Source organism: Pongo pygmaeus, chromosome 19 (genome assembly GCF_028885625.2).
Source record: "Pongo pygmaeus isolate AG05252 chromosome 19, NHGRI_mPonPyg2-v2.0_pri, whole genome shotgun sequence".
NCBI lineage: Eukaryota > Metazoa > Chordata > Mammalia > Primates > Hominidae > Pongo > Pongo pygmaeus.
This window is the reverse complement of record NC_072392.2, coordinates 93,957,186-93,982,037: the sequence shown is the minus strand read 5'-3', so window position 1 is coordinate 93,982,037 and position 24,852 is coordinate 93,957,186. Positions and strand designations below refer to the sequence as shown.

General features: G+C 58.1%; 1 protein-coding gene across 12 annotated transcripts in view; it reads right to left on the bottom strand.

The window, feature by feature from the left end:
* ITGB4 (integrin subunit beta 4) overlaps positions 1 to 22,778 on the bottom strand; it is a 37,270-nt gene extending 14,492 nt beyond the window's left edge. For 3 of the 12 annotated variants that reach the window (XM_054458790.2, XM_063655362.1, XM_063655365.1), the window contains exons 1-26: positions 22,473 to 22,778; positions 21,514 to 21,585; positions 18,550 to 18,635; positions 16,048 to 16,130; positions 15,820 to 15,921; positions 15,470 to 15,674; positions 14,851 to 14,947; positions 13,894 to 14,065; positions 12,824 to 13,087; positions 12,368 to 12,457; positions 11,962 to 12,084; positions 11,357 to 11,518; positions 11,092 to 11,168; positions 9,659 to 9,861; positions 7,213 to 7,316; positions 6,981 to 7,079; positions 6,672 to 6,801; positions 5,922 to 6,044; positions 5,721 to 5,827; positions 3,426 to 3,459; positions 3,060 to 3,251; positions 2,670 to 2,773; positions 2,280 to 2,338; positions 2,126 to 2,149; positions 645 to 793; positions 373 to 552 (exon numbers count right to left, since the gene is read on the bottom strand). In XM_054458790.2, the coding sequence (XP_054314765.1) occupies positions 373 to 552; positions 645 to 793; positions 2,126 to 2,149; positions 2,280 to 2,338; positions 2,670 to 2,773; positions 3,060 to 3,251; positions 3,426 to 3,459; positions 5,721 to 5,827; positions 5,922 to 6,044; positions 6,672 to 6,801; positions 6,981 to 7,079; positions 7,213 to 7,316; positions 9,659 to 9,861; positions 11,092 to 11,168; positions 11,357 to 11,518; positions 11,962 to 12,084; positions 12,368 to 12,457; positions 12,824 to 13,087; positions 13,894 to 14,065; positions 14,851 to 14,947; positions 15,470 to 15,674; positions 15,820 to 15,921; positions 16,048 to 16,130; positions 18,550 to 18,628 (2,962 nt within the window). In that variant the 5' untranslated portion in view covers positions 18,629 to 18,635; positions 21,514 to 21,585; positions 22,473 to 22,778. Of the gene's footprint in view, positions 1 to 372; positions 553 to 644; positions 794 to 2,125; positions 2,150 to 2,279; positions 2,339 to 2,669; positions 2,774 to 3,059; positions 3,252 to 3,425; positions 3,460 to 5,720; positions 5,828 to 5,921; positions 6,045 to 6,671; positions 6,802 to 6,980; positions 7,080 to 7,212; positions 7,317 to 9,658; positions 9,862 to 11,091; positions 11,169 to 11,356; positions 11,519 to 11,961; positions 12,085 to 12,367; positions 12,458 to 12,823; positions 13,088 to 13,893; positions 14,066 to 14,850; positions 14,948 to 15,469; positions 15,675 to 15,819; positions 15,922 to 16,047; positions 16,131 to 18,549; positions 18,636 to 21,513; positions 21,586 to 22,423 lie in introns of all 12 variants that reach the window. The other 9 variants (XM_054458787.2, XM_063655366.1, XM_054458786.2 and 6 more) reach the window with 7 other exon arrangements.
* Between the last annotated feature and the right edge of the window lie 2,074 nt (positions 22,779 to 24,852).

Here is a 24,852-nt window from a genome sequence, read left to right as displayed (position 1 = left end):
GGCTGGAGCAGAGCAGGAACAGGCCTGAGGCCTGTGGCTTCGGGCACAGGTGGGAGGAGAGCTCAGATGTCCATGGTGTGATGCCTTGGCCAACCCCTCTTCTAGATAGAGAGGAGCAAGGGTCTGGCCCTTATGAGGATGCAACAGAAGCTTCCATTTACTAAGCGCTCACCACCAGGCAGTGTGGCGAGGTGAACAGCCCTGTATTCTGTAAAAGAGCCCTTACCCATTTTACAGATGGAGAAACCAAGGCGTGCAGAGGTTAAGTGACTAGCCCAGGCCACATGGCCAGGTCGCAATTCCACTTAAGCAGGAGGAACCAGTGCCCCCGAGCCCCCGTCTGCCTCCCCCACTCTCCGCACCCTGACCCACCTTGCTCCTTGATGATGGTGATGTTTACCAGGCGGCGGCCGAGGGTGGCAGTGCCCGCGGGCACATCGATGGCCTCCACCAGCAGCTGCTTCTCCTCGTCATCCTCAGGCCGGATAAAGAGGGGCACCCGTACGTCCACCAGCTCCACGCCCTCCTGGAACTCCACCATGCCCCGGGCGTCTGGGTGGGAGTTCGGAGGTGGTCAGAGGTGGGTCACAGGGCCACACGGGCGGGAGGTGCGAGGCAGTGGCACAGGGGACCTGCCCTCCTACCCTGGTCTGCAGTGAGGGTGTAGTAGCCAGGGGCCACCTTGAGGTCGTGGAAGGCCCTCTGTTCCACCTGCTTCTCTGTAAGCTTCAGCAGGGCCGGCTTGGCCGAGCGGGGCGCCATCAGCACTGTGTCCACAATGGTGTGGTCTTGCCTGGGTCGAGGGTGGAGGGTTCAGGCAGCAGAGGGGTCAGGCTGGCACCTGCTGCCCTGTCCCTCCTGCCTGTCCTCTCCCCTTCAGGGGCCAGGATGTAAGACAGCAAGAAGTGCAGGGTCTTCGGAGGCAGGCAGTGCTCCAGGCCTATGCCAGCCCCATACCCTTTACCTTGCAGCCTCAGCCCAGCCATGGCGCCTCCCTGTCCTCAGCATCCTCCTCTGTGAAATGGGCTTCTCTGCCCACCTCATCAAGGGCTGGACAGCAAGATGCTAAGGGTGTGAGTGCTCAAGCCAGGCTGCCGCGGCCCCAGCCCTGGCTCTAGTTCTCGATAGCTGGGTAACCTTGGGCAAGTCACTTAACCCTTTTGAGCCTCAGCTTCCTCATCTGCAAAATGGGAACAGCAGTGAGATCTACCTCACAGGCTTGACGAGAGGGCTGGATAAGACGACCACACACGGAAAGCCCTTAGGACGATGCTTGGCCCGTAGCAGGATCAGAAATGCTGGTCAGCCATTCCTTTTTTTTTTGAGACAGATTCTCACTCTGTTGCGCAGGCTGGAGTGCAGTGGCGCAATCTCGGCTCACTGTAACCTCTGCCTCCCGGGTTCAAGGGATTCTCCTGCCTCAGCTTCCCAAGTAGCTGGGATTACAGGTGCCCACCACCACACCCGGCTACTTTTTGTATTTTTAGTAGAGATGGGGTTTCACCATGTTGGCCTGGCTAGTCTTAAACTCCTGACCTGAGGTGATCCACCCGCCTCAGCCTCCCAAAGTGCTGGGATTACAGGTGTGAGCCACCACACCCAGCCAACGGTTCTTACTGATGGCCATGTGCTGTGATTCTAGCTCTTCTGTCCCTGCATCAAGACCCCCTCCTCACACTCCCTCTCTCTCCCCCTGAAGGGCCAGGACCCGGAGTAGGACCTGGGGAAAGAGGTGTGTGACCTGCTGGCCCAGCCTTTCGGTAACCTGCCTGGCCCCCAGAGGTGCACCCAAGATCAGGGTCTTGGACCCTGGAGCAGATGGAGATGGGCACCTGCTATCGCTGGTACTGGGTGGGGGGCTGGACGGTCACCTATATGAGGGCAGGGACTGGGTTGATTTGCTTTTGCCTGCTCTAGTCCAGGGGCCACTTCATAGCAAGCACTTCACACTAGCATTTGTTGAAGAAATGGTCAAAGGAACGAATGAAGGTCCGAACCCGACGGACACATCCGACCGTCCTTTCCTATGGGATGGAGATGGAGTAGGGACGGACGAGGCAGTGGCTGGGCTGGGGACAGGCAGGCAGGAAGTGGGAGCCCTCTCACCCGCGAGTCTTCTACTCACTTTTTCCCAGCATTGGGCTGCTGCCTGTGGGGACAAAGAGGGCGCTGTGAGCTAGATAGCCCTGAAGTGGAGGCCTGATCTGCCTGGGGGCTTCAGCTCCTGGAGTCCTGGTAGGAGCGGCTCCCCCACCCAACCCGGGCACCCCAGGACTCACCGGAACTTGGTCTGCTGGAGCTTGTGTACACCGGAGATCTGCCTGTAGACCTCGTTCAGCTGCCAGGCAAGGGAGGGGCGTGAGGCTGGGCCTAGGCCACCCCATGGCAAGCCCTCAGGCTGGGGACCCAGGGAGCCAGGCAGCCTCTGTACCCAGAGATCCTCAGGGTTGGCTGGGGCATGCCCCGTGGGGCAGCATCCTGGGCCCAGGCTCTGGCCTCCTGCCCTCTGGAAACAGATCCCAGGATGCCCCCTGCCAGGCACAGGTCCAGAGAGGCCTCTCTCCCCTAGTTAATGAATCTCGGTGCCACGACCGCATTCGCTTTGCCCTGCCCACCTCACCCGCCCTCATACCCACATCTCCTGCCAGGCCTAGCTCCTGGGTCCTTACGTTCTCCTCCACCTCCTGGCGCAGCTGGGCACACTCCCGAGTGTCGGGCTTCAGCAGGTTCTCGGTGCAAAGGCGGGCCAGGCGCAAGGACAGCCCGTAGGGCACTAGGGAAAGGCGGTGGGAGGGGGTGAGATGGAGGTGGTCAGCCCCCTGCATGACGGGCACCACAGAGCATCCCTCCAGCAACCATGCTAGGATCAGGGGACGCCTGGCCAGCAGGCCACGCACACCGAGGCACGAGGTTGATAGCACCATCAGGACAGGGCAAAAGGTGGCTGAGCCCTGTGCCTGCACCCCACACCCAGAGAAGAGGCGTGCTGTGATCCCAGATCTGGAACAGAGGGCCCGAAGGGCACTGCCCAGAGCTGTGGCGCCCAGCCCTGCCCTCACCCAGCTCTGTGGGGTTGATGCTGGCGGCATGAGTGGCAAAGCCAGGCCGTTGCATGTTGTTGGTGACCTTCCAGCGGACCACGTCACGGCCTTTGAGGCTCCCGCTACGCAGCATGGGTGTGTCCAGGTGGTCTGAGGCCATCAGGTTCTCCCGCAGCATGTAGTGGTCTTCCTTAAAGCCCACCATGTGACCTGCAGGATGGGGTCCTCAGCACGGCACCCCTCCCTAGACCTGCACAGCCCAACCTCATCCGGTGGGACCCCAGAGCCTCCAGCCTCTGCCGTTCCAGGTTCGGCTTCCCTCCACCCCAGCTCAGAGAAAGAGCAGTCAGATCCCCTGCTGCCCCTGCGATGCCAGGCCCATACCTCGGTTGCAGCAAGGGAGAAGTGCCAGGCAGGCCTAGGAGACAAGGTGGGTGAGGGTGAGGCCTGAGACAGCTGCCCTGGCCCAGGTAAGCCCTTCCAGCCACCCCGCCCCATGCCAATGGTCCAGAGGGGTGACAGTGGCTTCCCAGACACCAGAATATCCAGGTGGTGGCAGGGTGTAAGCATGGCACACAAGGGCATAGAGGGGGATGGGGGCAGAGGGCTCCCAAAGTTTGCGCCGTGGAACCCTCATCCTGCCGGGTGCTCTGTAAAGGTTCTGTGGTCAGATTCACTTGGGAAGCACTGAATTCATTCCCCATACCCCTCTTGCAGGTTAGGCACAGGACTATACCAAAGCCTCTGAGAAGTCCTGCAGACAAGAAACTTGTTTCTTTGTTTCTTTTCTTTTTCCGTTTTTTTTTTTTTTTTTTTTTGAGACAGGGTCTCGCTCTGTTGCCCAGACTGGAATGCAGTGGCACGATCTCGGCTCACTGCAACTTCTACCTCCCAGGTTCAAGCAATTCTCCTGCCTCAGCCCCCCTAGTAAATGGGATTACAGGCATTCGCCTCCATGCCCAGCTAATTTTGTATTTCTAGTAGAGATGGGCTGTCACCATATTGGCCAGGCTTGTCTCGAACTTCTGACCTCAAGTGATCTACCCGCCTTAGCCTCCCAAAGTGCTGGGATTACAGGCGTGAGCCACTGTAACTTAAACAAATTTAAGAAACTTGTTTCTTAAACCTTCTTCTTTTTTTTTTTTTTTGAGTCTCACTCTGTCACCCAGGCTGGAGTGCAGTGGCATAATCATAGCTCACTGTAGCCTCAAACTCCCAGACTCAAGTGATCCTCCTGCCTCAGCTTTCTGAGTAGCTGGGACTACAGACACGCGCAACCGTGCCTAGCTCAAACCTATTTGATCACATAACTCCTTGCCTATGTAATGCACATTAATATCCCACAACACTGGGGGTTACTACGGAGTGTGGTCTGCCGCCTACAGTCCCCACTCTGAGCCATGCCATCCTCCACACTTTCTCTTGTCCGTTCTCCCTTATGACTGCCAGCTCCCGGCGGGCAGGGACCTTTCTTCCTTGTTGTGGCTCCCAGGCCCTTTGCACGTGGCTGACCCCAGAGCAGGTGCTCTCAGGGATCTGGCCACCGATGGCTGATGGAGTGGGGGTCCTGGGTGGGCACTAGAGCTGGGGAAGACGTGGGCTCAGCTTGCCTCAGCCCCTTTTGAGGACTGTGTATTTATCACCTGCCTCTCAGCCCCAATTTCTCCATCTGTCACAGGGCAGAGTGACCTTGCCCCACTGACCTCATGGGGTGATGGGGGGCAGGGAAACGGAGTCATGTGGACATGCTGTGGCGACAGCACAAAGAGGAACACTGAGCTAAGCAGAGAACGGATGCTGGCAAGGGCTGAGCTGGGGGCTGGGGCTCCAGGATGACTCGGGCTAGGAGCTCATGGGCGTCATCATCATTACTGTCACTCAGGAAGCTGGATGGGGTTGGTGTGGGTCTTGCCAAAGCGGGGGCGGGGGTGATGGTGCATGCTATGGGTCAGTCCCTTCTGAACTTTACTAATTTAAGCTTCAGCTCCACTTTCTGAGGTCAATTCTTTTTTTTTTTTTTTGAGACAGAGTCTCGCTCTGTTGCCCACGCTGGAGTGCAGTGGCGCGATCTCGGCTCACTGCAAGCTCTGCCTCCCGGGTTCACACCATTCTCCTGCCTCAGCCTCCCGAGTAGCTGGGACTACAGGTGCCCACTATGATGCCCGGCTAATTTTTTTGTATTTTTAGTAGAGACGGGGTTTCACCATCTTAGCCAGGATGGCCTCAATCTCCTGACCTCGTGATCCACCCGCCTCGGCCTCCCAAAGTGCTGGGATTACAGGCGTGAGCCACCGCACCCGGCTCTGAGGTCAATTCTATAATCTTCATTTTACAGGTGAGGGAACTGAGGCATGGAGAGATTAAGTAATTTGCCCAAGGTCACACAGCTGGGACCAGAATCCAGACAGCTGGACTCTACGGGCTGAAGCCTCTGGCTAGAAAGCTGCGGGAGTGGGGATGGTGGGTGGGCTGTTGGGGGAACCATGGGGAGGCCGGGGACCCTGGTGGGGGTTGGGGACCCTGAGGAGGACCCTGATGGAAGGTGGAGACCCTGTCAGGGAGGGGACCCTGGTGAGGTGGGGACCCAGGAGGGGGTTGGGGACCCTGGTGGAGGGTGGGGGCCCTGTTGGGGTGGGGACCCTGGGATGTGGGGCCTTGGGAGGCACCCTGGGTGCTCACCTTGCAGCAGGCGCAGTACTTCCAGCATAGCAGCAGTAGCAGGGCCAGGAGCGGCAGGAGGAGGAGGAGCAGGGGGATGAGCCACCAGAAGGAGCCTGGAGGGCAGTCTGGAGAGGAGAGGAGGTGGGGGAGGTGGTGCCTGTCCTCCCCACCAAGCTCTGACAACATGCCCCCTCCCTGTGCCCGGCCCCACCAGCTCACCCTTCTTCTTGTGCACCAGGACAGTGCTGTTGGGCCCAGGGGCGCCGTCGCCTTCCATGGTGTAGCTGTAGGTGCAGTCGTCATCCTCGTCCCGGAAGGAGCAGCGCACCACCACCTCCTCGGCTGTACCCACAGCCAGTCAGCAGGGCACCTCAGCCACACCCCTCCGCCCCAGAGGACCCCAGGGTCTGGTGAGGGGGCCCCTACTCTGGGATCTGCCTCACCCACGGCAGGGCCTCCTGGGGAAGAGTGGAAGTCCTTGCAAAGCCGTGCTCTCACCTGGCACAGGAACGGGTGTGGTGGGGGTTCCCCTGCTCAGGAGCATCAGAGCCTAGAAACCTACCTCCCCCACTTCCCTGACCTGGACATCACCCAGGAACTCAGGGTCCAGAAAACGTATCTGATCTCGGGGAGGGGAGGCTGCGTGTCTCCACAGAGTGACCATGTACCCCTGCTGTGTGCGTGCCCCTACCCAAGTCAGGTGCCTCTCACCAAGACTCTTGGTCCCTTCCTGGGCCAGACTGTGTCCCACCGCCTGGGTTGTGTGCCTCCTGCTCAGGCTTTTACCCTTTTCTGGGACTCGGTGTCCTCTATCTGGGTTCTGTGGTCCCTCCCAGCTCTGGAGTTCCTGTGCGGACTGTGTGACCTTAGCCCAGACTGCAAGCCCCTGTCCAGGTGATGACACCCTTGCCCCGTTGGATGCCCCCTGCCTAGGCTCTCAGCAACCGCAACCCTCAGCCCCTGCCCTACCTCTCTTAAGCTCATCCACCATCTTGACCTTGAAGTTGCATTCCTCACACGTGCGCCCCTTCTTCTCCCCGGTGCCCCACGCCTGGCACTGCACACAGGAGCGTAGGTCCTCGCAGAGGCCTGGGTGGATCTTGGCGGGGAAAGACGGGGCAGACAGGCACTGTGTTGGGTGGGCCTCTGCCAGACCCCCGCCCCCCCAAACCTCTTGCCCTTGGCCAGCTCCTGTGGCATCAGGCTTAGCCCCTCCTGCCCACCCTGCCCTGTGCCTTCCCTGTTCCCACGCCCACACCTCGCAGGTCCTAGCCTCACCGCCGAGTAGTTGATCTCGCAGATGGTGTCCGTGTAGAGCGACTGCTGGTGGCAGTGGCAGCGGCCACACTCACAGTGGCCACGTCCATTGCAGATGCCCTGGGGTAGGAGGGGGCACCAGTGAGCCAGCTGTGCCCCATCCCTGCCTGCTCCCTCTCCTCTCTCCATAGGGTTCTCTCTGGAGAGGGTGGGTGGTGCTGACAGACACTGTCTGTCTTATGCCCAGGCCTACCCCATTGCTGTCGATGCAGGTGGCATTGCTGAGGGGACAGTCACAGCTTGGGCCTGTCCAACCAGGCTCACACACACACTGGCCCATGGAGCAGCGTCCTCGGTCTGCAGAGAGGGACAAGGAAGGGAGATGAGAGCTACATCTGCGCCTGTAGTCCAGGCTGCCCACCTGGCAGGGAAGGCCCGTGGAGCAGAGCTGTGGGAGCCAGGATGCCACTAGCCTGGGGCAGAAGTCATCTCTTCCTCACTTTCCTGAAATCTCCTTCCCTCCATCTCTGCCTCTATCCTGCCTACCTTCCACTCTGCAGCCAGAATAATTATCTCAAAACAAATCCAATCATGTGGCTCCTGCTCCCCTAGCTCAGAACCTCTAATGGGTCCTGGCCAATGCAATAAGGTCAGAAAAAGAAATAAGATGTATAAGCATTAGAAGGTAAGAAATAAGGCCAGGCAAGGTGGCTCACGCCTGTAATCCCAGCACTTTGGGAGGCTGAGGCGGGCAGATCACAAGGTCAAGAGACTGAGACCATCCTGGCCAACATGGAGAAACCTCATCTCTACTAAAAATACAAAAATTAGCTGGTCATGGTGGTGCATGCCTGTAGTCCCAGCTACTCAGGAGGCTGAGGCAGGAGAATCACTTGAACCTGGGAGGCGGAGGTTGCAGTGAGCCGAGATCATGCCACTGCACTCCAGCCTGGTGACAGAGCAAGACTGTCTCAAAAAAAAAAAAAAAAGAAAAAAAGAAAAAAGAAATAAAACTGTCAGCCGGGCATGGTGGCTCACACCTGTAATCCCAGCACTTTGGGAGGCTGAGGCAGGAGGATCACTTGAGCTCAGGAGTTCAAGACCAGCCTGGCCAACATGGTGAAGCCCTGTTTCCACTAAAAATACAAAAATTAGCTGGGCGTGGTGGCGGGCCCCTGTAATCCCAGCTACTTGGGAGGTTGAGGCAGGAGAATTGCTTGAACCTGGGAGGCAGAGGTTGTAGTGAGCCGAGATCATGCCACTGCACTCCAGCCTGGGTGACAGAGCAAGACTCCATCTCAAAAATAAATAAATAAATAAATAAATAAAATTGTCTTTATTTGCAAGTGTCAGGAACATGTCACAAAGTATCCGGAAGAATCTACAGATAAATTATTAGATCTCATAAGTGTGTTTAGCAAGGTGACTGGATACAAGGTTAATATGCAAATAGTTAGAAAATGAAAGTAAAACCTCCAGTGACTCCCTTTTGTCCAAAGGATGAAGTCCTGCTCTGGACTAGAACCGAAGCCCTTTGTACTCTGGCCCTGCCTCCTTCTCCAGAGGCACCTACCTCCCTTCCTCTCTCATACCTCCCTCTGTGCCACTTGTCTGCCTTTCTCCAGTGGTGCCCAGTTCTCTCTTCTGTTTCTCTGAGCACACTCAGGTACAGACAGTTGAAGAGAAGAAATGGTGAACAAAAGCAAGAACAGAAGAAAGAGTAGAAAAGCAGGGGCTTGGAAAGTATACAGTGAGGGCTTCATAAGTATTTGATGAGTAGATTTTCATTCATCCTCCTCCATTCAACTATCAATCCTTCCATATGTCCTCTTGTCTGAGTTCTGTGATCCTGCCTAGCTCTGATGTTCCTGGTCAGACTGTGTGCCTATGGCCTGGACCCATGGGAATACAGAGGAAGCTCCAGGCCCTCCAGCTAGAAATTTAGCATCTTTGGGCCAGGCTCAGTGGCTCACGCCTGTAATCTCAGCACTTTGGGAGGCTGAGCGGGGGCAGATCACCTGAGGTCAGGAGTTCGAGACCAGCCTGGCCAACATGGTGAAACCCTGTCTCTACTAAAAATGCAAAATTAGCTGGGCATGGTGGTGCATGCCTATAGTCCCACCTACTAGGGAGGCTGAGGCAGGAGAATCGCCTGAACCCAGGAGGCAGAGGTTGCAGTGAACCAAGATTGTGCTCTTGCACTCCAGCCTGGGCGACAAGAGCGAAACTCTGTCTCAAAAAAAAACAAAAACAAAAACAGCAACAACAACAACAACAACAACAAAACCACAGAAATTTAGCATCTTTGGAGAGAGGAAAGATCATAATGCCAATATACCTGCCAGCCATTGGAGGGCTGAGCTTGGTGGCACCCACTCTAATAAGACAGGGGTGTGGAGAAGGCGGGTGGGCATAGAACTGAACTTCCAGAGAGAATCTCAGGGGAGTTGGAATCTTAAAACCAGGGGAAAGTCCTGCCAACAGTGGCCTTGGGCATGGATGTTGCAGATGAGGGAAGTGAGGCCCAGGTTGGGGCAGGACTCAGGGGCGGCCCTCAGGGCATCCAGAGTGGGCTGGGCCTGAACTTGGGGATTCTGATTCCAAGTCTGGCTCTCCCCACCTGGGTCCTGACGGGAAAGTCATGCTTGCTGTCCTCACCCTACCCCGCCGTCAGCATTGGCCGCAGTTGTTGTGCTCACCATTGCAGAGGAACCCGGAAGTGCGGGGACACTGGAAGTTGTCATACTCGCAGAACTGACCCTCATAGCGGCCTTCGCCGTAGCACACACAGTGCCCGCACTGGCACTCGCCACGGCCGGAGCACGGCTTGTCCTCGTCCTCCCGCAGGCAGGGCTGAATGTCACTCAGAGAGCCGGTGGAGCAGTTGCAGGTCTGGCCACTCCTGAAGGAGGAAGTGGTCACTTCCCCGAAACAGCCCAGGAGGAAAGCTGGGGCTTTTGCTGTCCCATTTTATTTTATTTTTTTGAGATGGAGTCTCGCCTTGTCGCCCAGGCTGGAGTGCAGTGGCGCGATCCTGGCTCACTGCAAGCTCTGCCTCCCGGGTTCACGCCATTCTCCTGCCTCAGCCTCCTGAGTAGCTGAGACTACAGGCGCCCGCCACCGCGCCTGGCTAATTTTTTGTATTTTTAGTAGAGACGGGGTTTCACCGTGTTAGCTAGGATGGTCTCGATCTCCTGACCTTGTGATCCGCCCACCTCGGCCTCCCAAAGTGCTGAAATTACAGGCGTGAGCCGCCGCGCCCGGCCTATTTTATTTTATTTTTTTCAAGACAGAGTTTCGCTCTTCTCACCTAGGCTGGAGTGCAGTGGCGCGATCTCAGCTCACTGCAACCTCTGCCTTCTAGGTGCAAGCAATTCTGCCTCAGCCTCCCGAGTAGCTAGGATTACAGGCATGCACCACCATGCCCAGCTAATTTTTTGTATTTTTAGTAGAGATGGGATTTCACCATGTTGGCCAGGCTGGTCTTGAACTCCTGACCTCAGGTGATCCACCCACCTCGGCCTCCTAAAGTGCTGGGATTACAGGCGTGAGCCACCTCGCCTGGCCTGCTGTCCCATTTTACAGACGAGGAAACTGAGGCTCTGAGAGGGCTGAGGCAGCTCCCAGTCATGCAGACAGAAGTTGCTGAGCTGAGACCTAAACCCCAGTGCCCTGTCATGTCACCCCTTCCAGTGTCCTTTCCCCACTGCTCTGCCTCACGTTGTGGCAAGATTACCCAGTGTCCTGAAGCTAAAGCCCTTACTGCTGTGCGTTTACGAGCTCTCTTCTGATCGGGCAATATGACACAGGACTCAGAATATCAAAGGCATGGAGCAAAAAGGAAGCCTCCTGTGCCCGTCCCCCAAGATCCAGACCCCAGCCCCAACAGCCAACCCCGTCTCAATCCCCACACCTCTTTCTAGAGACAGCCCATATATCTCTGTATTTCAAAGTGCTTTGACCTGGGTTTGACCAACAACTGGGTGTGCCCCGCCCTTAGCTGTTTCTTTGATTGCCGCCCCACCCCTGGCCAGGTGCACAAGGTGCACCCAGGTCCAGGCCCCTGCAGGAGCCCAGCCTTCCCATCAGGGGCCACTGGTGTCCTGGGTGCCCAACTCCCTTCCCCACTCACCAGCCCTCACTGCACACACAGTGTCCACACATGAAGTCTCCGTTGAAGCTGCAGCGAGCTGACCGCACCTCTTTTCGCTGGAATGAGAGAGACCACGGTGGGGTGCATTGGGGGAGCAGGACCGGGGCCACTGGACATTCTGCTCTCCTGTGTGCCTCGGGACACCCCACAAGGGATATGGGGCACAGGAGTCCTGCTTCATTCCTCAGGGCCCCTGGGTGCTTGGCTCAGCTCTCCCCTCCCGCCCAGCGGGGCTGCGTTGTACCAGCTCGCAGGTGCACACGTCACAGATGATGCCCACGTCCATCTTGAGGCCATCGGAGAAGGAAGGTTTCAGATGGATGTTGCCCTTCTGGTCCTCCGGCAGCTGGCACACATGAGTCCCATCCACGTGCTCGAGGGCCCGCAGCTGCACCTGGTATACACCCTGCAGGGGCCCCGTGGTCAGCCAAGGCAGGCCCAGCCCCAAGGACCAGGGGGCCACGGATGCCCGAAGGCCCTCAGCCCCCAAGTTCCTAGGAGATGTCTGGATCCCTGATACGAGCTCCTGCTCACCTCCCTCAGGGCTGAAAACTCCCTCCTTCCCAGCGCAGTCACAATCACAGCAACAATGACAGTAGCCAGGGCCTCTGGGCTTCATGACACTAACCCATTTACTGCCCCAGCAAGCCTCCAGGCTGGACGCTTGCATGCCGAGGAAACCAACAAGCAGAGGAGCATCCCAGGCTCATCCAAGCGGCTAGGCCCAGGGATCTGCACCGAGGCCTGCCTGACTCCAGGGGCCACGCTCTTGACCGCTGTTTTAAACGATTCCACTCCGTGCAGGGCGCTATGCCTGTCCCCCACCCCGCTGCCCCCACAGAGGCGTACCACTTCCCCCCGCCGGATGTGAAAGGACCCAGTCTTCGTCTTCTGGAACATCTTGGAGGTGACCTCTGTCCGAAGGCCTCGGGGGCTGTCTAGGGCCCGGATGTCCAGGTTGGAGCGGATTCGCTAAAGGAGGAAGGAGGTTGATCAGTGCTCTGTGGGGGGCCTGGTTGTGCTCCACCCCAACCTCCAAGTGTGGCTGGCATCATGCGGGGTATCACAGAGCCTGCAGGAGCCAGGGCCAGGCCCAGGTGGCCCCTCGGGGCCTCAGGGATAGCCAGAGACCCTTCCTCACTGGTCTGTCCCAGACCCATTTCTCCACCATGACCCAAGACACCTCTTGCCCACTCTGCCCACCTCCTGCCCTGCCCCAGTAGGGCTCAGACTCTGGAGCCTGAGCTGCCCTCACATTGAAGGCCTCCTCCAGCAGCTCCACGATGTTGGACGAGTCCTCCTGCAGCACCCCCAGCGAGGAGACAGGGAAATAGGTGTGAAGCTTCTGCGGGAGAGAAGGCCAGGTCTCAGGCTAAGCATCTCCATGAATCTGAACAGCTCTAGGATTCTTCCCGCTTTGAGGATGGGGAAACTGAGGCCTGGAACCTGCTGTGGTGTCGCAGAGCCTGCCCTCTTAGCCCCCACCTGCTTGGGAGTTGGGGTGGAAGATGAGCACATGACCTCCCCTTCCCACTAGGGCCCACTTTTGGGGGGGGTCTAAAGGCTTTGGGAAGGGAGGAAGGAAAGAAGGGAGGAAAGGAGGGAGGGAGGAAGAGAGGGAAGGAGGAAGGGAGGGAGGGAGAGGTGTCTGAGAAGTTCCACGGAGCCCCTGCCTTGACCACCTCCCACCCGTGGGGCCCGGGCCCTGTACCTCGTAGTAGCTATAGGAGTAGTTGGTGACAGCAAAAATGGGGATGATGTTGTGCTTGGCGAGCAGGCGCACCAGGGTGGGCACCGACGGGTAGTCCTGTGTCCTGTACTGGGTGTAGGTGCCCGTGGCATCCAGGTGGCACCGTTCATCGTTGCGGCTCATGATGCCAGCCAGCACGTTGGCGCCGTCGGCCTCATAGTGGAAGGCTGACTCGGTGGAGAAGACCAGCAGGTGGGTGCTGTCTGGGCGCCAGCCAATGTCTCTCTGGGGAAGGCAAGGCGGGGCGTGCCCACTGAGCAGGCTGCCTGCTGACACGCATCACGGCGTCACGTAGGACAGGGAACGCGGGTCCCAACATGGGGCTGGGCTTAAGCCACTGGATTCACAGCAAGTGCCCTCATGAAAGATGCATCTGACGGCACATGACTGAGTGACAACGCTGAGAAACAGGAGCCGGAGAGGCGGCTCCCCCAAAGAGCTAGGGCCACAGGCGTGCATCACACCCAGCTAATTTTTGTGTTTTCTGTAGAGACAGGGTCTTGCCATGTTGCCCAGGCTGGTCTCAAATCCTGGACTCAAGCAGTGCCCCCGCCTCGGCCTCCCAAAGTGCTGGGATTACAGGTGTGAGCCACCACACCTTGGCTCGCTCTTTGTTTTCTAACCTAGTAATATGGGTATGTCATTTTCAAAATGAACAAATGGATGTACATATCAAAGGAAATAGCTTATTTGGATGCCCAGAAAACAGGTGGAGACTGGGCAGCTGGTGGGTTCAGGGTACTAAAGATTCCAGAACCCTAAAGTCCAGGTCTGCCTTGCTAGCTGATATGAAACCAGGCTGTGACTGCTCAGGCCAGAGGACCATGGCTCCCGGCACATCTGAACTCAGATTGTAACTGAGACCTACTCACAGAGTCTGAGCTTGTCTTAGGGCGAAGGGGTTGCAGGCTCCCAGGCTTTCCCACAGGGCCTGTGAGCCTGGCGCCAGAGCAGGCCAGGGGGCAGCTCAGGCCCTTGCCCAGAAGTGCTCATCCCTGGCCTAGGCTGGCAGCGCCCTTCCCAGTACCCACCGTGCACACGGCCGTCTGCAGGATGGCATCGAAGCCGCCCTCAGGAGCATCCAGGTTGCCTGAGATCCGCTCTCCCTGCAGTTTATTCCGGAACTCATCCACATCTTCTGTCAGGCTGATGACGTTCTTGAAGGAGAAGGGGGGGTCACTGTTGGGCCAGGGCTCCTTCAGCCTGGGCAGAGGTGGGAGGGAGAGGGAACGTCACAGGCAGAAGACACCGCAGACCCCAGTGCCCCCGGCTCATTTCAACTAGAAGGAGAATTTGTTTTTTTTTTTTTTTTTGAGACCAAGTCTCACTTTATCACCCAGGCTGGTGTGCAGTATGCATGATCTTGGCTCACTGCAACCTCTGCCTCCTGGATTCAAGCGATTCTCCTGCCTCAGCCTCCCAAGTAGCTGGGATTACAGGCACCCACCACCACACCTGGCTAATTTTTTTTTTTTTTTGAGACAGAGTCTCGCTCTGTCACCCAGGCTGGAGTGCAGTGGCGCGATCCTGGCTCACTGCAAGCTCCGCCTCCCGGGTTCACGCCATTCTCCTGCCTCAGCCTCCCGAGTAGCTGGGACTGCTGGTGCCTGCCACCACGCCTGGCTTATCTTTTGTATTTTTAGTAGAGACGGGGTTTCGCCGTGTTAGCCAGGATGGTCTTGATATCCTGACCTCATGATCCACCCACCTCGGCCTCCCAAAGTGCTGGGATTACAGGCGTGAACCACCGTGCCCAGCCAATTTTTGTATTTTTTAGTAGAGACAGGGTTTTGCCATGTTGCCGAGGCTGGTCTTGAACTTCTGACCTCAGGTGATCTGCCCGCCCTGGCCTCCCAAAGTGCTGGGATTACAGGCATGAGCCACCGCGCCCGGCCGTAGAAGGAGAATTTTAAGTTGTGGGTGAGAGAGGAGAGGGGGTCACATGGCCTGGACCTTTGCCCACCTGCTGGGCCCACACAGTCACTTACTTCTCAGGCCTCATGTCCGTCTGCGGGACGCTGACTTTGTCCACAAACTTGCCAAATCCAATAGTGTAGTCGCTGGTGAGCTGGCTCAGGACCCGAGCTGGATGTCAATAGGACAGAGAGGGGATAGCTGAGCCCTGATGCCTGGCATAAACACGGGCCCCCCTACCAAGGGCTGGCTCAGAAGGGAGGAAGAGGGAGGTTAACGCTTTGCATGCTGGACAAAAGTTCATGCTCACGACATTGTCTGTTCCTATTTATGGATGAGGGAAATGGGACTGGGGGTCTGGAGTTATGCATACAGCAAGGACAGGGTGGCTGGGAATGCAGCCCAGCTCTGAGGAGCAGAAGCTTCCCCACAGCGTCATGGCAGGGGCTGCCCTCCTTGTCAGGGCCAGGTGGCTCCACTGCCCGCCTGCCCTGGGCCTTCTCAGAAGTCCCCAGTGGTGAGTAGGGTCTGGCTGAGATTCTTCCCTTGAGAATGGAAGGGAAGGTTTTTGGGGGCTCCAATGTCCTGTGTTTCCTTCTGGGTGGGTGCAGCTGTCCTGAGTCCTGGCCTCCCAAGCAGACGCCCACCCATCCCCCTCCTGCCCTGCTGTCCTCCACTCTGGCCCTTCCGTACCCAGGTTCTGCCCCATCTTCTTGAGGTTGTCCAGATCATCGGACATGGAGTTGGAGAAGTCCATGAGGATGTACAGGTCCACAGGGCTCTCCAGGGGCTCAAACACCTCCAGCTCAAAGTGCTGCTCCTCACCGGGCCGCAGACGGACCCGCAGGCCCTGGGGGGACATCTGGCTGCGCCGCAGGGTGGTGTCAATCTGGGTCTCCTGCAGCCAATGGAAGGGGACACCTGGCTAGAGGGTCACTCCGGAGGCCCGATGGGGGCCCAGCCCGGCCAAGGGGCACTATACACCCCCATAAATAGCCAGGCTGAGCATGGGGAGACCCCACCCCAGTCCCCACACCGGGCACCTCTGTGATCTGGAAGCTGCTCTCCATGACCACGATGTTCTCCCGCTGGCAGCCCGCGGCCAGCAGCTCCGCCTGGGTGTTGCAGCGCCGGTCCCTGAACATCTGGCCAGAAGGACAGGGGGTCAGTGGGGGCAGCACCCATTCCCTGGATGCCCCAACCCCAGATTCATTTCCACCAGCTATTCCCGACCCTTGCCTGTTCCACACCGACCCGGGCCAGGCCCTCACCTCGTCCGTGCAGTAGGCGCAGTCCTTATCCACACGGACACACTCCGTGCAGCTCTTCACTGGGGCCTTCTTGCAGCGGTTTGCTGGGGGAGCGGGTGTGGGTACATGAATGGGGAGGCACTCAGCAAAGGCAAGCACTTTCCCACCTGCACCCTCACCTGGAGAGGTGGGGATTCCCTCCTTATGTTATTTATTTATTTATTTATTTATTTAGAGACGGAGTCTCGCTCTGTCGCCCAGGCTGGAGTGCAGTGGCACGATCTTGGCTCACTGCAAGCTCTGCCTCCTGGGTTCACACCATTCTCCCGCCTCAGCCTCTGGAGTAGCTGGGACTAAAGGCGCCCGCCACCACGCCCGGCTAATTTTTTGTATTTTTAGTAGAGAAGGGGTTTCACTGTGTTAGCCAGGATGGTCTCGATCTCCTGACCTCGTTATCCACCTGCCTCAGCCTCCCAAAGTGCTGGGATTACAGGTGGGAGCCACCGGACCCAGCCTTATGTATTTATTTTGGTTTGTTGTTGTTGTTGTTGTATTTTTATTTTGTTTTACTTTATTTTTCAGACGAGTCTTGCTCTGTTGCCCAGGCTGGAGTGCAGTGGTGCGATCTCAGCTCACTTCAACCTCCACCTCCCAGGTTCAAGTGATTCTCCTGCCTCAGCCTCCCGAGTAGCTGGGATAATAGGTGGGCACCACCATGCCTTGCTAATTTTTGTATTTTTAGTAGAGATGGGGTTTCACCATGTTGGCTAGGCTGGTCTCGAACTCCTGACCTCAAATGATCTGCCTGCCTCAGCCTCCCAAAGTGCTGGGATTACAGGCGTGAGCTACTGTGCCCAACCTGCATTTCAATTTTAGTTTTGAGATATGGTCTTGCTGTGTCACCCAGGCTGGAGTGCAGTGGCATGATCACAGCTCGCTGCAGTCTCAACATCCTGGGTTCAGGCAATCCTCCCACCTCAGCCTCCCAAGTAGCCCAGCTAATTTTTTATTTTTTGTAGAGACAGGGGCTCCCTATGTTGCTCAGGATGGTCTCAAATTCCTGGGTTCAGGCGATCCTCCCACCTTGGCCTCCCAAAGTGCTGGGAATTATAGGCCTGAGCCACTGCACCCAGCTCTTCCCTATTTTACAGAGGCTAAGGGTATGTGATCTGCCCCAGGTAGCGCAGCTAGAAACAAGCTGTGGTTTCAAACCTGGGACTTCCCACTCAAGCCAGAAGGACAGAAGGTGGGGACTGAGACAGTGGCACTGGCACACTCGGTGCTGGTACACCCTGGCCACCCCCTGGCCTGCTGCCTCCTCAGGTCCAGCAGACGGTCCTCAGCCTTCCCCATTACCTTTGATGAGCTGCACCTAGCACCCTTTTCAGGTTCCTCCTCCATCACAGCTTGTGCCTCACAGCAAGACCACTGCCACATGGCCTGTCTGTCCTCTGAGCCCCCTCTAGGGTGAAGGGAATGGTGTCTTGTTTATCACGGTAGCCCTAGCACCCGGCACACCTGGCACACAGTGGGTCCTCAGTAACGAATGAAGTAAAACTCTAGATTTCTCTTTGGCTCTGCTCAGTTAAAAATCACAGTGAGGACCTACTGTGTGCACCTGGTGTACACAGTAAGAGGTCTCCTGGGCTTCAGGCAATGGTGTGCTGGTCAGTGTTTAACAATGGCTGCGGTGGCCAGTGCGACGGCTCACACCTGTAATCCCAGCACTTTGGGAGGCCGAGGTAGGAAGATTGCTTAAGCTCAGGAGTTTGAGACCAGCCTGGGTAACATAGTGAGACTGTCTCTACAAAAAAAATTGTTTTTAATTAGCCAGGCATGGTGGTGCACGCCTGTGGTCCTAGCTACACAGGAGGCTGAGGTGGGAGGATTGCTTGAGCCTGGGAAGTTGAGGCTGCAGTGAGCCATGATGGCATCACTGCACTCCACCAGCACGACAGAGTGAGAGCATGTTTCTACATATACATTGAATTAAATAAATAAATAACAACGGCTCTGGTCTCTGGTGCTTGACATGTAGCATTTGCCAATTTCTGTGGTGTAAACATTTCTGTCGTGGTCTATTTCAAGCCACCAGCAGGACCCCCTCTAACAGACAAAATTCAAGTGGTAGGAGCTGGCTCCAGTGATTTGTCCACTAGTGACACTCAGAGAGCAAGTGACATGTCAGCAGTGCCTCTCTTCTCCAAATTCCTATAACTCTCTTGACTCCATCTCTGGGGCCTCAGTGCATCCTCTGGATGCCTCAGTCCTGGGTGGGTGTCTCCTTTCTCCTCTAGACACAGCCTCCTTCGCTCCTGTTCTCAGGCCCCGTGGTCAGGGCTCAAGATTCTCTAGGCTGAAGAGCTTGGAGACTAAAGTTTTCCAGCCCTGAAGGTGGGCAGTGGTCAGTTGCTGAATGGCCAAGCGTGTTTAGGTGAGACCCCGTGAGATCCCCGTGCAAGGGCAATGCCTGCCCAAGGGATGACCCTGCCAGGAGGGAGCTGCAGGGCAATGTGGACTCACCCAAGGTCCCAGAGAGGCTGACGCTGATCAAGGCTGCCAGTAGCAGCCTGGCCCATGGGCTGGGGCGTGGCCCTGCCATCTTCCTCCTGCAGAACAGCAACAATTGACACATGAGGCCTCCACAGCCGTGGTCGGTGCCGTCAGCTTCCTCTCACTGCACAGCTGTGGGAACTGAGGCTCTGAGCGCCAGCGACGTGACCAAGGGCACCCAGCCGCCAGAGGCAGGGCCCTGGGCCTCTGACTCCTGCCTTTTCCGCTGCCCTGTTCCGTGCCATCCCTGCAGTGGCCTGTGCCCTGCCCAGGGAGGCCCCCTCCAGCCCTCAAGGACTCTGGTTTTCGAGTTTGTCCCAGTGCCAGGCCTCTCGGCGCTGGGCTCCCTGAGGGCAGATCTGGGTTTATTCTTCTTTGCCTTTTAGCTCCCAGTGAGTCTGGGTCAGGCTTGGCCATGAGAGGGTCATCCAATGAGTGTGCCACCCTGAGAGGGGGCCACGGCTCTGCCTCCTGCTCCTTCTGTCCTGGCCCACTTACCCTTTGGTGAAGGTAGCGCAGCCGGGAGCAGAGGGGCCCCTCCCAATATCTGGGGCCTGGGGCTGAGCCACAGCTGCATGCAGTGGCTTACTGCACCAGGTTGGGTTCTGCAGTGGCTTACTGCACCAGGTTGGGTTCTGCAGTGGCTTACTGCACCAGGTTGGGTTCTGCAGTGGCTTACTGCACCAGGTTGGGTTCTGCAGTGGCTTACTGCACCAGGTTGGGTTCTGCAGTGACTGCCCGGCCCATCAGGGTGGGGTCTGAATCATCTGCCCTACCCTGTACCTCTGCCTGCCCCAGAGTTAAGTTTTCGGGGCCCCTGAGCTGTTCACCCTTTCACAAGTTAGCCCAGAGCGAGACACACACACACACTGTGTCCCAGGCGGCTGTGGGTTCAGTATTAAACCATCCTAAGTCCTCAGCAGCCTTCAGGGCAGGCCTGGACATCCCTGAGGCCCTCTAAGAGATGCTCAGCCTGAAGCCTGGACAAGAAAAGAGGCTGGCAGCAGAGCCATCCAGGCCTGCAGGGCCGGGGCAAATGTGTGAGCACCGCGCCTTTCTCTAGGGCCAGGTCTCCCAGGGGCCCAAGCCTCTGCCCTGCCCACTGGCCCTCCCCATTGAATCCTTTCTCAGTCCGGCTTCTGGGGCAGCGGCCACCCCAGGGTCTGGGGGCTGGGGTCCCCGAGGTGCTGGAGAAGCCCTTCTCAGCCCAAGGGCAGGAAGGCATAGCCTGCTTCTAAGGCGTGCAGCCTGGAGGAGGCCACAGCAGCGCCAACACATGCAGGGGAGACCTGTTGTGGCACAGGGATCGGGAGGCAGCCCTGAGCTGGCAGGGAAAGGGTGGGGACAGCAGGGTTCCTAGAGGGAAATGACTTCCTTGCAGCCTCAGGGTGTAGGCGCCACACCCACACGCTACACAATACAGGCTGCAGGCTCAGGCCTCCCAGGCATCATTACACAGGCAGGTACAGGCCTGGAGAGCTGAGCCCAGCTCTTCCTCCCACTGCCCCTGGCCACAGCCCCTCAGGCAGTGCTGATTCCCACACTGTGACTGCCATATGAGCCCAGGGCTTCACGGAGGAGATTGCTCAGCACAGGAGCCCGGCGGGGAGATGACTGCATTCTGCCCGTTTCCCAGATGAGAGACCAGGCACAGAAGGCTGTGGAGCTTCCCCATCCCGTGGCCAGCACTGGGAGGGCCAGGACAGGGCCCTGCTCTGCAGGCCCTGCCTTTAACCTCCATGGCAGCCTCCACGCAGAGGCTACAAAATGGCAGTTAGAGGGTTGGCGAGGCACCCAAGAGTGTTTGGCTTGACTTAACTTGTTTAGAAAGTTTTAAAAGTAGGAGCCAATATTAGAAACAACGAGATTTCCCATAACAGTTAGGAATTTGTGTTTATCATGAGACGCATTATGATGGGCTGGGCCCAGGACCAGGACACCCACTCTCCAGGCGGCCCGGACCCCACCAGGCTGCCCCGACTTTATGTACCAGCAGGTCCCTGGAGTGTGTGACTGCCACTCTGAATGCCGTCACACTGCAGCACAGGCAGCTTCCCCCACACAGGGACACACACACACACACACACACCCCCCCCCCCCCCCACACACACACACAGGGACACACACACACACACACACACACACCACACACCACACACACACGGACACACACACACACACTCCACACACAGGGACACGCACACACACACCACACACAGGGACACACACACACACACACACACCCCACACACAGGGACACACACACACACACACCACACACCACACACACAGGGACACAACCCCCCCCACACACACAGGGACACACACACACACACACACAGGGACACACACACACACACACACCACACTCTACACACACACGGACACACACACACCCCCCACACACAGGGACACACACACACACACACACCACACACAGGGACACACACACACACACACCCCACACACAGGGACACACACACACACACACCACACACAGGGACACACACACACACACCCCCCACACACAGAGACACACACACACACACCACACACAGGGACACACACACACACACCCCCCACACACACAGGGACACACACACACACACACCCCCCCCACACACCACACACACAGGGATACACACACACACACACACACACCACACACCACACACACAGGGACACACACACACACACAGGCCATGCCCACCCACCCACAGGCTCAGAGCTCCCCTGGCCCCCATCCCAACCCCTGGGGACCCCTCTGGGCACCGTTGCTCCTGCCCACCATCCTCTCCCGCTGTCACATCTCCTCCCCTCAGGGACCCAGGCCCTTCCCTCGCCCCAGAGAGGCAGCTGGCCAGAAGTCTGGAGACCCCAGGCCCTTGGCTGCTCTGTCTCCCTGAGAAATCAGGGTCGAGTAGACAGACATACCTCCCCTCCTGTCCCTCCTGCTGTCCTTTCCTCGGCCCCCAGGATGGAGACTCCAAGCCTTCACTGCCAGCTCTGTTGGGGACAGCAACACCCATGCCACCTGTGCCTGGTCCTTGTCCTCAGGGTGTGGCAAGGCCATGGGGGCAGAGGAGGAGCCCTGTCCCTGCTCCTGGGAGTCACCAGGAGCCCCAGAGCCCCAGTCCCAGCCAGAGGGCCACCCCAGAGGCCAAGCCGTGGGAAAGAGGGTGGATGCTGCAGGAGGTGGCAGTGTTGCGCACAGCCCTGGGGCTGGTGGGTGAGGCCTGTAGAGCTTCCTGAAGGAAGGCGCCTGGGGCTGACTTTGGGAGGAAGGCAGGCCTGTGCTTGGCCAAGAGAAAAGGAAAATCAGGGACTCCCCAGCCCCAGGTGGACTGTGGCACCGCACAGAGCAAGCCCTGCCTGGAGCTGGGATGGCGTCTGCCTCTCAGGGTGGCTTTTAAAAGTAGGAGCCAATGTTAGAAACAACGAAATTTCACATAAAAGTCAGGAACGTGGGTTTATCATTAGATGCGCCATGATGGGCTGGGCCCAGCGCTCAGGCTGGTTTCTACTCCACCTTCTTTGCAAACCCTGGAGGGGACCAGCCCCAGAGGGCTGCCAGCCACTGGCCTCTGCCCACTTCTCCCGCAGGCGCGCCCAAGGCGCTCCTCTGGCCTGGAGGTCTGATGGGCACCACCCTTCTCTAGCTGCCCTGCCTCTTGGCTACCAGCTGCCCCCGGCGCACCCCGGGGAGGCTGGACACCTGTTCTGGGCAGCGTGGACAGAGGGACCGGGGCCTGCCAGCCTTCAGGGAGGGGAAGGGGAGACAAAAGCCACCGGCCCTGCCCGACCAGCTCCCCTGCGCGGCTGCCCAGCTGGGGCGGGCACTCACCCTCTCCCGGCCAGCCTCGGCTGCTGCTTTGCGCCCGTCCTGGACCTACCTCAGGGCGGACTCGCTCCCTCCGCGCCTGGGCTGCCGCTAGGAGATGGGGCTGCAGCACGCGGGCGAGCAGGGACGGTCCGAGGGCGGGCGCCGGGGTTGGCGGGGTGGGGACGGGGCGGGCAGCACTTTATGGGGCGGGCGCGCAGGTAGGAAGGAGGCGCTGGTGAGTCAGACGGGCTGCATTCCTTCGCGCGGCGCGCACCTGTCGGGGCAGGAGCTGGGTGCCGCCGCCGGAGCCGGGTCCGCCCCCCGGAAAGGGCTGCGGCTCCCGCGGCGCCCGCCCAGCGCCCCGATCGGCTAGCGGCGGGGGCCGGGGGAGGAGCCACCGCTGTCCCTCTCCCTCCGGTCCGGCCCCGGGCGCGGGGCCTCCCCACCCCTCCAGGCTCCGGGCTCCAGGCTCGGGTGCGCGGACTGCCCCGGGCTGGAGGCGGCCTCTTAGCCCCCGTCCGCACGGGAACCCTCCCTGCCCCGACTCTGGGCCGCGAGCCAACGCCGGGCTGTGCTGCTGCTGCTGCCCCGACGGTCGTCAGCCGCGTACCCCCCTCCCTGCTCTCCGTGCCAGCGCGAGGCATGGGCCCAGGGAGTGCCCCGGCCGGGTCGGGAGGCCTGACTCCCCGTCCCAGCTCTGCTCGGCAGTTCACGGGGTCCTCTCAGCCTCCTACCCCCTAACCTCAAGTTGTATCCAGAGGGAGATCCGAGGAAGGGTCGGGTCCTCAGTGCACCCTTCAACAAGCTACTTAAATCTCCTTACAATGTGAACAGTGATACCCTGGAAAGGCCACTGCCGACCTGGCATGGGGCACTCGATGCCTTGTTACAGTTGTTCTTGACAAGCTGGTTACAGAGCTGGCCCCTCCCTCCAGTCAGTCCTCTGAGAGCAGTCTCTCCAGTGCCACTGCTTACCACGGGTGTTCAGGTCAGAGAAGGGCTTCATTTTTCTTTTTCTTTTTGTTTTCTCTCTCTCTCTTTTTTTAGACGGAGTCTCACTCTGTCGCCAAGGCTGGAGTGCAGTGGTGCAATCTTGGCTCACTTCAACCTCTGCCTCCCGGGTTCAAGCGCTTCTCCTGCCTCAGTTTCCCGAGTAGCTGGGATTACAGGCGCCCGCCACCACGCCCGGCTAATTTTTGTATTTTTAGTACATCATGCTGGCCAGGCTGGTCTCGAACTCCTGACCTCAGGTGATCCACCCGTCTTGGCCTCCCAAAGTGCTGGGATTACAGACGTGAACCACCATGCCCAGCCAGGGCTCCATTTTTCTCTAGCCTCACCGGTCAGCAATGCTAGACAACACCAGACTACTGGCAGAGCTCTGTCCATGCGGTTTCAAGCCACCGTGATTTTGCAACAGGCTGGTCCCTTCCCATGACATTGAGCCCAGTTTATCCTTCTTGTCCTTGAAGACATTGCACCAACCACGTGCTAGAGAGCCTTTCTTGACCTCTCCACACCCAAGTTGGGTTATGTGTCCCCATAACCCTTGGGCCATGGCTTTTTCATGGCATTTGCCACATTGATTTGAAATGATGTTTAGGAATCTCTCCACACTGTTGGACTGTGACTCCAAGGGCAGCTACTCTCTAGCACCTAGCACCATGCCTGTGCATAGCAGGTGCTCAATAAAAGGGTGGTTGAGCGAATAGGATCGTCACACAGCCTCCCTGAGCCTCCATGCTCTCATCTGTAAACAGATTCCTCCACTGCCACCTCTCAGAGTGATTGTGGGGGTGCTGGTTGCAAATGTGTGAGTCGCCACCTTTCCTGGTCATCTGAGAGCTGTTCCGCACAGAGAAAGTGCTCAGAGAGGCTTGCTCCTGGATTTGGGAACAATGTGGACAGAGTCCCAGTTTGGTTGAAGCACTCAAGTCTGTGTGTGTCAGGCCAGCACAAGTGCCCTGTGGACCTGAGCCACTCCAACAGGTACCTAGTCCACCCGAAAAACAGGAACATGGAGCAGGAGCTCAGAGAACAGCCAAAAACAGCCTGCCTGAGGGGCCTGGGTCTGCCAGCAGCACCCATTAGAGAACTAGGGGGTCACATACACCCCACTGTGGGTGGGGGCTGAGGCTCCTTCCTAGAGAAGACCCAGGTCCAGAGCTGGCGATGCCCCAGACCACTGGGCTCAGCAGCCCCTTCCTCTCTTCATTGCAAACCCTTCTGAAAATGACTAGGGGGCCTGGAGCCCTGTAGCAGCTGAGAGGCGAGATGTCTACCCAGGGACGTCTCACCAAGTAAGATAAGCCATGAGCTTCCTTGGCTTCTCGGAGTCCTGGGGTTCATTATCTGGAGCCCGCAAGTGGACCTGGCAGTGGGGAGTCCCTGAACCATCTCAGATCTTGTGCAGACTTCGAGGCGTATCTGATTTCAGAGTGTGGGTTTGC